The sequence below is a fragment of the Giraffa tippelskirchi genome, chromosome 6 (assembly GCF_054371585.1).
Source record: "Giraffa tippelskirchi isolate mGirTip1 chromosome 6, T2T-mGirTip1v1.2.pri, whole genome shotgun sequence".
Lineage (NCBI taxonomy): Eukaryota > Metazoa > Chordata > Mammalia > Artiodactyla > Giraffidae > Giraffa > Giraffa tippelskirchi.
The window spans coordinates 13,961,401-13,973,718 of NC_137280.1; the positions used below are offsets into that span (position 1 = coordinate 13,961,401).

The 12,318-nt window shown below is 34.8% G+C and overlaps 1 protein-coding gene across 10 annotated transcripts in view; it reads left to right on the top strand.

Annotated features, from left to right (window-relative positions):
* MTDH (metadherin) overlaps positions 1-12,318 on the top strand; it is a 55,167-nt gene that overhangs the window by 24,510 nt on the left and 18,339 nt on the right. For 2 of the 10 annotated variants that reach the window (XM_081505186.1, XM_081505189.1), the window contains exons 3-6: positions 4,699-4,783; positions 5,509-5,685; positions 7,113-7,178; positions 8,646-8,882. In XM_081505186.1, the coding sequence (XP_081361312.1) occupies positions 4,699-4,783; positions 5,509-5,685; positions 7,113-7,178; positions 8,646-8,882 (565 nt within the window). Of the gene's footprint in view, positions 1-4,698; positions 4,784-5,508; positions 5,686-7,112; positions 7,179-8,645; positions 8,883-11,366; positions 11,457-12,318 lie in introns of all 10 variants that reach the window. The other 8 variants (XM_081505187.1, XM_081505190.1, XM_081505188.1 and 5 more) reach the window with 6 other exon arrangements.

Consider the following 12,318-nt stretch of genomic DNA (forward strand, 5'->3'; position numbering starts at 1 on the left):
CACTAACAGCTTTTAATTTTGTCAAGTACATTTTTTTTTTTTTTAATTTTACTTTATTTTTGGCCTCGCCTCGTGGCATGCCGGACCTTAGTTCCCTGACCAAGAATTAAATGTGCACCCCCTGCAGTGGAAGCATGGAGTCTTAACCACTGGACCACCAGGGAAGTCCCATCAAGTACTTTTTTTCTTCCTGATTTTTTAAAATTAATTTTTATTGGAGTATAGTTGCTTTACAGTGTTGTGTTAGTTTCTGCTGTATAGCAAAGTGAATCAGTTACACGTATACATGCATCTACTCTTTTTTAATTTCCTTCCCTTTTAGGTCACCACAAACAGTTGAGGAGGGCTCCCTGTGCTGAACCCTACTCAACCATTGCTCTGGGTTCTCATTAGTTAATAGTAGTGCGTATACGTCAATACCAGTTTCCCAATTTGTCCCACTCCCCCCACCTTGGTAACCATGTTTGTTCTCTACATCTGTGACTATTTCTGTTCTGCCAATAAGTTCATCTGTGTCATTTTTCTGGATTCCACATGTAAATGATATTATACAAGTACAGTTTTAAAACCACTGTCACCATTGCCAAAAAGAAAGAAATTTTGATACAATGGAAGAAGAACAAAAATCTCGGAAAAAAGTTTTTGCCATGAGTTAATGAAAAACCTCAGGTACCAGCCATTATTCAGCAGACCAAAACACTCTAGTATCCATTTCTAGCCTTTAGAAAATTCTCACAATTCCTCTTTTTTGTGCAGTATTTACTTTATCACTCCTAATGTTGCCAGCAGAGACTTTAGATAATTATAGAGTTATAAATATTAGGTCAGTTTCCCCAAATTTTAAGGACCAGTACTTTCCAAGTTAGAGAATAAATTGAATAAGGGATACATTCAGAACCTGGCTACTTACCTTGTGTGTTAATAGCTAATTACAAAATAAAATATCATTTCACTTAAAATTTGTACAGTATTCTTACGACAGTTTTGATGCAATACAAATATTAGATTATACTCCCTAAGTTAATCTTTTTAGCATTAATTGGGTACTGTTCTGCCTTTCTTTATACTTTGCAGTTCTTTAAAATAGCAATATCTGTTAAGAGAGCAGTTAGCCATTTAAGTAGATTTGCTTTTGTTGTCAGGGTGCACCTTTTGCCACTCTGATAACAATAGCATTTATTTGGGTATTGCCTAACATTAGGAATGTCTATGTTGAGATTGAAAGATGAGTTTAGTTATGGAATTATTTCTGTGTGTTTTCTTTGATTCCCAGCTCATATTTAAGTTCTGTGAATTTGATAGCAGATTATTTGTTGTCTTAGAACTGCTTTAGCACATGTGCTTTTAAAGACTGTGCTCTCCAAAAGTATCCACTGGGATGAAGGAAGAAAATATTAGGCTTTCTGTTTATACTGCTTTTTTTTTTTTAATTAATCTTTACTACATGTTTTATATATGGCTAGTCATTGGCACCTTTATTCGGGATGTTAAAAGGTATTAGGGGACAGGAAAGTGGCAGGGATAAAGCAGATTAGTTGGAACTTGAGCCGAGTTAAGAAAAAATAGTGAACATCATTTTAGGATTTGGCCATCAGTGGGGGGGGGGGGGATACATGGTAAAGGGTACAAAGAAAGTCACCCTAAAGCACCCAGGCTACTGTACTTTATTTTGAGAGAAAATTCATGATCAGTAGAGTTTGGGCAAAGAGAGGAGTATTAGAGGTGACAGTCCTGTTGGAACCAAATGATTACATGTATGTGAATAAAAGAGTATAAAGCTGAGATTAATTTGTGGAAGAGCTTATATGTCATATAAGGAAGGTAAACTTTATAGATGGTAGAAAATGGTAGGAATTTTGTGATGGGAATATAAATTAATTGGACTGGTATAAATAATGTTGGGAAGTGAGTAATAGCAGGGAAGCCCTTGAAGATAAGAATTTCTCCTAATGTCTCATTTACATGTCTATTTTTCTTATTAGATTATTATAGTACAGTTTCCACTAGTAGAAAGTTTTATTTAGCTATATATACTGAGCTCCTGAAACAATGTCTGACACATGGTGAGTATTTAATAAATCTTGATTTGCGTGAATACCATTCAAGAGAAGCTAGTTTAATAATTCACCCAGCTCGATGGTGAAGCTTACAACAATGTTGAGGGGAGGGGGAACTATGGGTAACAGTTAGCAGTCTGCTTTCACATCCTATTTAATCCTTAAAAGAACCTTATGTGAAGTTAGTAGGAGATTTTGTCCCGTATGGCCACTGGGGAAAGGAGTTGAGAGTGATTCAGCCTCAAATCACATAGCTAATACTTGATTGAATTTATATTTGGCATTAAATGTAGAGAGGCAGAAAGGAAAGATTTGTGAGGGTAGGCTCTGGAGTCAGAACTAGATTTTTAGTCTCAGTTTCAAAACTTAATAACCCTATATCTTAGGCAATTTATATTATCTCTTTATGGCCTCAGTTTCTTTATCCATAGGTTGGGGTACTTACCCTAGTTTTTGTAGGTATACACTGTCCAATGTGGTAGCCATTTGCCACATATGGCTATTTAACATTGTTTATTTTCATACTATCTTATTAATTTGTTGTCAGTTGCTAAGTCGTGTCTGACTGTTTTGTGACCCATGGACTTTAGCCTGCCAGGCTCCTCTGTCCATGAGATTCCCCAGGCAAGAATGCTGACATGGGTTGCCATTCCTTCTCCAGGGGATCGTCCCAACCCGGGGATCTAACCTTGCATCTCTTACATTGGCAGGTGGATTCTATTCTGCTAAACCACCAGGGAAGCCCATCTTAATAGTTATTAATATTGATTACATTTTGAAATGATAGTGTTTTGGATGGTGTGTTGGGTGAAATATAAAAATTAGTGTTACATATTTTAACTTTTTAATATATGCTAAAATGTTCATGGTTTGTATTATACTTCTGTTGGACAGTACTCCGCTAGACCAAGAGGTAGCAAACTCTGGGCCACCCCCCCACAAATTCAACCAAATGCCTGTTTTTATAAATAGAACTTACTAGAACACAGCCACACCCATTTCATTCTGCGTGGTATGTGACTGCTTTTCATGCTACAGCAGCAGAATTATTTGGTTGCTACATATATATCCATGCAGCCTGCAAGGCCTAAAATGTTTACGGTGTGATCCTTTGTAGAAAATGTTTGCTGGAAATTCCCTGTCAGTCCAGTGATTAAGACTCTGCACTGTCACTGATGAGGGCTCGGGTTCAGTTCCTGGCAGGGGAACTAAGACCCCACAAGCCACGCAGCCAGAGCAAAAAGAAAACTGTTGCCAACCTTTGCTCTAGGTTGTAATTGATAGATGCTTCGTGTGTTTTATCTTTGCTTAAGAGTGAATGTGAGAGACAGATAGTAGATCAGTGGTGGGTCATTGGATCAGAGGGGAAAAGATAGTGGGGAGTGAGTGTTAATGGGTGCCAAGTTTCTTTTGGGGGACAGTGAAAATGTTCTGGAGTTAGACAACAGTGATAGTTGTGCAACTTCGAAGATACCAGAAACCACTGAGTTGTGCACTTGAAAAGACGGCATCTCAGATTTTTCTTTAAGTGGATATGAGCCTGGTTTGGTAGATGTAATAAAGCAATAGATTAAAACATGTTCATGATAATGGGAACGTGCAAAGAAACATGCAAATCAAGTGTGGAGAATATAAGAAAAAATTGTAATACTTTTTTATATATTCTGATGTCACGAGAATATTTGTCAATAGTTTCTTAATAAGAAAAGCAATTAGCTGTCATTTATTGCTTACTCAAACTGTCATTTACTGCTTACCCTATTCTTTTTCATTGTAAACTTAGTGTACAATAATACATACATAGCCAATTTCAGTAAGTAAGTGTAAATTAACAAGTATAGATAAAATCTGTATTTTATGAATAGTAGTTCTCTTCTGGAAACACTTATCATGGCTTTGTGAAATTTTTAGCAAGCTTTTGAGAGGAGAAAATATTAGCAGAAGAGAATTGGAAGGCCATTCTAAAAATGTCCATATCTTGTATGCGTGTAGGTGTTTTTTCTTGAATGAATTACTATACATATACCATATTCAAATCTTAGATATTTTCACACTGCTTTGAAACTGACAAAATATTAGCTGCTTTGTGCAATTGACTCATTAATTTGTTATACGTAGAATATGCCAACAATCTGTTTTTTGAAATCAAAAAACCAATAATCAGTACATCATTTTCTTTCTGACCACTCGCAGTAGTCTTGTTTTACTGTGCTGAAAACACCATGTTATAGTGCCTTATTTATGATTTAGGGTAGGATAGCACGAGGTCTTAAGAGCACAGACTTTGGAGCCAGATAGACCTATTTCCTAATCCGTTAACTTCATCTGACCCAGAGCAGCCTATTTAATATTGAACATCTCTAAATCTTTGTTTTCTCATCTCTAAAATGGGAATAATACTGTCTCCAGTGATTTTTTTCTTTTTAAGGAATAAAGAATTAAGTGTAAAGTGCTTAGCATATAGTAACCACTGAATAAATGATAACCTCATACTATTATTACCATTTAATCTGTTACTTTTTTTAATCAAACATAAAGTTTTTATGGTTGTCAGCATCATACATTTCATTATGTATTTTACTGACTTCTGCCTTTTCAAAAACATAATGAAATATTAAGTAACATTCTATTTTATTTTCAGTCAAAGAAAAATAAGAAGAAATCAAAATCAGATGCTAAAGCAGTGCAAAACAGTTCACGCCATGATGGAAAGGAAGTGGATGAAGGTACTTGAGCGAGTGAAAGGACTGTAGAAAAATTTTTAATCTTTTTTTTTTTTTTAACCAAGGTGCATTATATAAAAGCTGCATTTGTTTTGCTTAATCGTGTATCTAGCTCTTCTGTTTAATAACTCTAGATTTTAATGTACACATCAGTGACATTATTAGGAGACACTTTTCCCCCTAAATTATTTAAGGATCTAATAGTTCTCTCCTTAAAGGGAACTGCCTTGAAGTTTAAGGTCTAGCTCAATATCTTGAGCAATTTAAAAACCATTCATTTTGTCTTTGTTTCCTAGAACTGTGGTTTGGGTTTTTCCCATTGTTCTTAAATATACCATCCCTAGAAGACTGTGTACAAAATTTTTAAGTAAGCCATTGTCCTCATCTAATAAACCCATTTTGTTAGTAAGTATATATAACACTCTCCTACTAGTTCTACCCAGCAAGATAAAAAAAGATACAAGATAACTTCTATCAGTTTTTTTCTAAACCAAAGATGACAGATCTGATCAAAATTACTAGAATAAATAATGGCAATTAGCTGCCGGAAACAGCACTATTAGAATAAATTCATAGGATAAATGAATATAATCAGCACTCTTGGTTTTTAGTTTAATATCTAAATTTATCATGATATTTCAGGTGCTCCACCCTGTTTTCCCCTGAAAGTTACAACCTTTTTGTCTTCCCCCTACTGAATAACATTTTTTTTTCTGGGGCTATGTTAGGAGCCTGGGAAACTAAAATTAGTCACAGAGAGAAACGACAGCAGCGTAAACGTGATAAGGTGCAATCTGATTCTGGTTCATTGGATTCAACTATCCCTGGGATAGAAAATACCATCACAGTTACCACCGAGCAAGTTACAACTGCATCATTTCCTGTTGGTTCCAAGAAGAATAAAGGTATATTAGTGGAACATAAGAGTGATACATCAAATCCAATTCCTTTTAATCAGATGTACAAAATATCATTACATCAAAATCTGGCTATTTTGAACTGCTTACCTCATTGTGCTGATATACCCTTCTTCGTGAGAGCATTGTGGACCACATATTGGTTTACCTGATACCAGCAGTGTTACTTGTTACATACTGCCTAATGAATGACCTATTGAATTAAAGTTGCCGTTCTGCCTTGAGTCACATGAGAAAATGATTGCTGCTCTTTTCTCACGTGTATTGCTTTGACCCAGCTCTCTGTAACATCTCTACTTCTTATAGTGGACATTCATTAAATGAAATGACTTGTCACCATTCTGCATGTTGGGTGCTTTCATTCCAAGATGAAACAAGCATGTTCTGGATAGTGTGGATTCTATCTGAATTTCTTGTCACCCCAACTCTTTGAGAATGCTGTAGGTGTTTGATAAAGCTAGACTGGAACTGCAAACATTATTGAGCTAATGCTCTTCGGGAGTTTTCAAATGTTCAAACTATCCAATACTGATGGCCTCTTGGTAATTCTTACATTGCTGTCATTTTTACCCTGAAGACATCAGTCTGCCGAGTGATACTGTTCATCTTGCTTCAAAGCATTGACTTTTCTCCCTTTACCTTTTCATTCATTGCCAGCACTTCCCACTTGTCTTCAGACCTATTTCTTAGCCTTGATAGCTTTTACTGTTTTGCTTCATGGTTTGGTGGAATTTATTGCTGTGGTACAGCATTGATTTCTGCTTATCCATTTTCACTGTCACCTGTTAGCCATGCTATAGTGTTTGTGTTGGTGACCCTTTTTCACTGTTTCATGCATGCCTTCCTTGCTAGCACAGTCCTGTGTCATGCTGATTTTTTGATACATTGTGATCATTATGCTTTTTAGTGTCAGAGAAATATCAGCAATGTCTTTGTTATAACGTGTGGTCTCACCTCTTGCCATATTTCGTAAATCCTGGTCCAGATATTGGCAAAATTGTTCTTAAGTTGATGTGTTTGCTTCCAGGATTGTTGAAAAGGCAGCTAGCTGGTATTGTTGAGAGGTGACAAAGTTGAATCCAATTACAGAGCCCAGTTCTCCAATTCCTCCTTTAAAGAATCTTGATAACCATTGTAGAACAGGATACTCGATATCTACTTGGGCAATTTTCCAAGTCCTTTATTGGCATTTTAGTTGACTAAGAATATGGTAACTAGAGAACTCAATTCCTAAGAACATGTGAAATATGTTGTGAGTAAAACTCTTTTCCAGTATAAGACTTTAGTACTTCAAGGAACAATTTATTATAAATAATTAGTAAAAAAAAAAAAATTTTAATTTGTATGTTACTCCTAATTTTAATGTGCATATAGCCTATTTAGTATTAAATAAATTTTATTTCTATTTTAACCAGGTGATTCTCATCTAAATGTTCAAGTTAGCAACTTTAAATCTGGAAAAGGAGATTCTACACTTCAGGGTGAGAGAAATTACGTGTAACTTAAATTGAAGGCCCATCAAAGTGTTAATAGAAACATATGTATATGTCTCTTTCCTCACATGAATAACATCGACAAAAGAGAAAAAAGGCTTAGAAATGATTTTAATTATTAAAGTAACATAATCATATTTCAGAGATTTTGGAAAATAGATAAACAGAAAAGTCACTCCCACTTCTAACAGTCTTTGGTATATTCTCGTTGTTCATCCCTCTCCCTTGTATGAAAAAACATTCTTTTAGTAATAGTTTATATGCAATTTTGATTCTTGCTTGCATTGTTTAAGCCAATAGAGAAAAAGATTTCTTTTTTCCCATGGACTTGCATTTTATACAGGCATATATGGGATAAAAGACTTTATTCCTGTTTATTAAATAAGAAACCTTAATACCTTTAATCTTCTAAACTACTTCTGAACAATATCAAATATTTCATAATAAATGGACTGTAGTCTAAAATTATACAGTACTTCACAAATAGAAAATATATTTTAATTATTGATTTATGATAAAGATTAAATTAAGTAGAGAGTGGTATCTGTTACCTAAAAAGTGTTTGTAGTAAAACAAAAATTCAGAAATGAAGAAGCAACTTATTTCAGACTTGTTCTTAACACTTTCATCTTCCTTCGTTCTCAATCCTGGCTACACATTACAGCCATCTAGGAAGCTTAGAAAACCACACGTGTATATAAAAAGCAACATGTACTTATATACACACCTGTGTGTGTGTATGTGTGTGTATACACAGATACATGCATTACACATATGTATGGATACCTGCATGTAAATGTATACACACAAACATACTGATGCCTGGACTCTACCCCTAGTGATTTCGATTTTGATTGATTTGGGCTGAGGTTCTAATGTCTTCAGTTCAGTTGCTCAGTAGTTTCCGACTCCTTCTGACCCCATGGACTGCAGCATGCCAGGCTTCCCTGTCCATCACCAACTCCCAGAGCTTACTGAAATTCAAACTCCAGTGTCTACATCTAAGAAATTTTTCATTGGATTTTAATGTGTAGCCAGGTTTTAGAATCACTGCCTTAGACATAACATATATGATAAACGTTTAAGGAAAGAGCATATAACTAGGGAGAAGCCTTTGTGTTTTTAGTGGGTGAGTATTCTGAGTATACCAGAGTATTTGTTTTCCTGTTTGCTCTGTTGTACTTTTGAGCAGGTCTGTCTGCTTTTGAAAACATTATTAGTGTGTAAATATATATATATAAGCTCAAACCTACTTGTATTTTTTAAAAGTCATTGATGGTGGTCATGTCACTTTTCAGATCCTTCATTTTATCTTTAAAGCTTGATCTGTTTAGAGGACAGTAGGGGGAAAATGAGTGATAAATGTAAGCCAAGCAATTATGGAAATTTGGAAATATCCCAGTTTTAACAAGGAGTCATGTATCCATTTTTAATCTTTGTTTTCTCTTCTTTAAGTGTCTCCAGGATTGAATGAAAACCTCACTGTAAATGGAGGAGGCTGGAATGAAAAGTCTATGAAACTCTCCTCACAGATCAGTGCAGGTGAGGAGAAGTGGAACTCTGTTTCACCTGCTTCCGCAGGCAAGAGGAAAACCGAGCCATCTGCTTGGGGTCAAGACACTGGAGATGCTAATGCAAATGGAAAAGACTGGGGAAGGAGTTGGAATGACCGATCAATATTTTCTGGCATTGGTAAGAGCTGTTAGAAAATTTTAAGTTAGTTTAAAATGCTTATCTGGTACATTTAAAATTTTCCGAGAATGAAAAACAGATCCATTGGTAGAAAAATTAGTCAAGCTATACAGAAAGAAAATGATTAACTCATCTCAGATCCTTCACATGGAGCAAACTGGGAACTAAATAAGTGAATAATAGCATTTATTATTTACTCTTAATGCTTTCATGTGCTTTTATCACATTTGATTATCAGTGTAGCTAACTGGTATAATTGTGTATTTTTAGTTTTATAATAAGTGTAATGTGTGAGCAGACTTCTTGATTAATTTCAACAGTACTACTATTGAGTTTAAATAAAAGTAATAAATGGAGGTACAGTTTCTAGCATCAATTATACATACAGTTTTACATACAAAATGACTGTTGGTAATTAATTTTTCCCCTGGATTCTAAAGATATAGACTAGTGAGAGCCTTATTTCTGTTGAGAGCCTTCAAGTTAAAAGCAACTTAATTTCAGGTTGTCTGTATGATAGAAAAGAGACGCATATTTAATATGGAAAACTACAAAAAGAGAAGGAAAAACCTACTCTTAATCACATCACCCAGTGACAACCTTTCCTTATGGCTTTTTTTTTTTTTTCTTCTGTGTACAGTTTCAGTATTTTTTTCCCCCGTAATCCAAATCACTTGTGCATTTTTGTTTTCCTCCTCCCTCACTTAATATTGTACCTCAAACATTTTCTTTACTTTCTGTATTTCATTTAATGATCCTATAATATATTGTGTAAGCATAGCATAGACTATCACTATTCCCATATTATCAGAGAAATAACTTTTCTTTTTTTTTAAAGAAATATAAATGATGTTGTACTGAATATATTTGTTGAGGGTTACTTCTTTAGGATAGATTCTTGAAAGTGATATTATTGGATTAAAGGAAATATGAATGTTTACAATGCTCTACGATATGTTGTCAAAGTATTTTCTAGGAAAGTTCTAATTTATACTGTCAGCATCAGTATGAGTGTCATTTATCATATGTATATTACCAAGGTTGAGTAGTCTTCTTTTTTTTTTAATCTTTTCTAATTTAATAAGAAAAAAATACATAAATTATTTTGATTAAATTTTTTAAACTACTAATGGGGTTGAATATTTTTCACAACTTCCTTGATCATTTCTATTTCTTTCATAAATTGTTTATTCATGTTCTTTGACCATTTGTGTAATGGCCTCTTGTTTTTTGTGCTTTAATTTGTAATTCCTTGTGCATTAAGCATATCTTTTCTGTTATGCTCATTGCAGGTTTATTTTAGTTTGGGGGATTGATAATTACAGAATTTTTAGTGTTTAAGTAGAAAAAACTATTTCTTCCTATGTCATTTGCTTTTCCCATCACTTCCAAGCTTAGAAAAACTCATGTTGAGCAACATCCCCAAGAAACAGACCTCAGATCATTTGCTAATATTGTTCTTAAGCTTGTTCTCTTTTCCCCTGCAGTGTCCAAAAATTATGTAGAAATATCAAAATTTGTTTTGTAAAAGACAGTCCCTAAATTCCTAGCCTCATTTTCAGCAGTGATAAAAGAATAACTTTCTGTGGTATAAAGCATCCTTTCACACTTAATAAAAGAAATGGTCATGTTTAATCAAGTAATCTTAAGAAGAACTATGACCTTTTGAGATATTTGTAATTTACTTGTAAAAGCTATGTAGCGTTATCATAATTAGGACATAAATTGGATGGTAGTACTTGCTTAATGTTGCTGTAGATAAAATTAAGCATCAGAGTTCCTGCCTAGATGGATTAGGACTGTTACGAAAATTGAAAAGAACTGTATTAAATGAGGATTGCAGTTAGTTTCTGAGAAGAGGCAGATGTGACTGCCCTCATAGATGTATATGTTCCTTAAAATACTCATATGTAAATAGGAAATTGCTTTAAAAATGTTGAGACGATATTATGGTATAGTGGAATGAGTGTGTTCCTAGTTCAGACAGACCTATTTGGTACAAATTCCTATTTTTCCACATACTAGGTTTTATGGAGATTAGGCTAATTATTGAACCTTTGTGAACCTCATATTTAAGTAGTTTAAAGGATGGGCTATGATGAATGTCAAGTACCAAGTTTCAGTGCCTGATCCAAGCTAGTAGTAGCTTCATTGTGGCACGCGATCAAGTGTGTTGCCATAGGAGAGAAAACATGGACTTGGAAAGTTGGCTCAGGTTCCAGGCTGGCTCGGGTGTGTTCTGTCAGCAAGTCACTTAACTGCTCTGAGACTTTGCCTCGCAACGTTGCCCTAAGGATTAGAGGTAGTTGGTGTCAAGAGCCCAGTACATAGCAGACATTCAATAAACAGTCGCTGTTGCTGTACTAGGTGGTTCTGATTTCTCAGGGTATCTTTAAATATTATTGTCATAGTTTTAAATCTGTACGTGTCTTTCAAGTTTCATTGTAAATTGAAGGTTCCAAGTGACGTTCTTTATTTTAACAGCTGCTTGGTCTAGTGTGGATAGGGGAATGAATACCTCTGAACAGAATTCTGCTTCTTTTGCATCTCTCACACTTAACTCTGCTGTTTCTGGTATGTGAAAACAGTCTTTCATTTAGTTAAAAAAAAATTTTCTGTTTAATTTTAGCACTTGTTCTTTGAAAAAATAATCAGAGTCAAGTACTGCTAGCCACATAAATTATAGATAAACAATATAAAGTAGCAAAGACCTTGAACAGAAAGTGAAAGACCTAAACTCTTACCTGCTGGTGGCTCAGTTCCTTTTGTTGTGTAGATAGGAAGATTTTGTGGCCTAACATAACTGAAAGCATGTTGGCACACACGCAGGCGAATGCAAACATTAATAGAAGGCCTTCCTTCAAAGTCATGCACTTGTTACTAGTTTATTCCATTATTACTACCAAACTACCATCAATCCAGCATTACTTATGTAGATATACCATTTATTAATAATAATTCATGGACCCAGTGTGCTAATCTGTAGTTCCACAGCATATGGAGCCACTAGTCTAGAAGAGAGGTCAGCAAACCTTTTCTGTAAAGGGCCCAATAGTAAATATTTTAGGCTATGTGGGCCATTCTGCCTTTGTAGCAGGGAAGCAGCCAGAGGCAATGCATAAACCAGATGAGTGTGTCTGGGTGAAATTTTGTTCTTTTGACTTTTCTTTCAACCATTTAAAAATATAAAAACTGTTCTTGGCTCCTGGGCCCGTACAAAAAGGGAGTGGCTAGATTTGGTTTATGAGTTGTGATTTGCCAACCCCTGGTCTTACAGGCTACATTGTAGTTCCAGAGGTACAAGTTAATTTCTTCCTTCATTTGGTGACTTTGTACAATACAGATGCTGTTCTCTCCATATATTCAGAGAAAGCTGCTAAAGAAATAGCAACAGTGTTACTATAGTCTTTCTAAACAACTAATGTGCTAATTATAT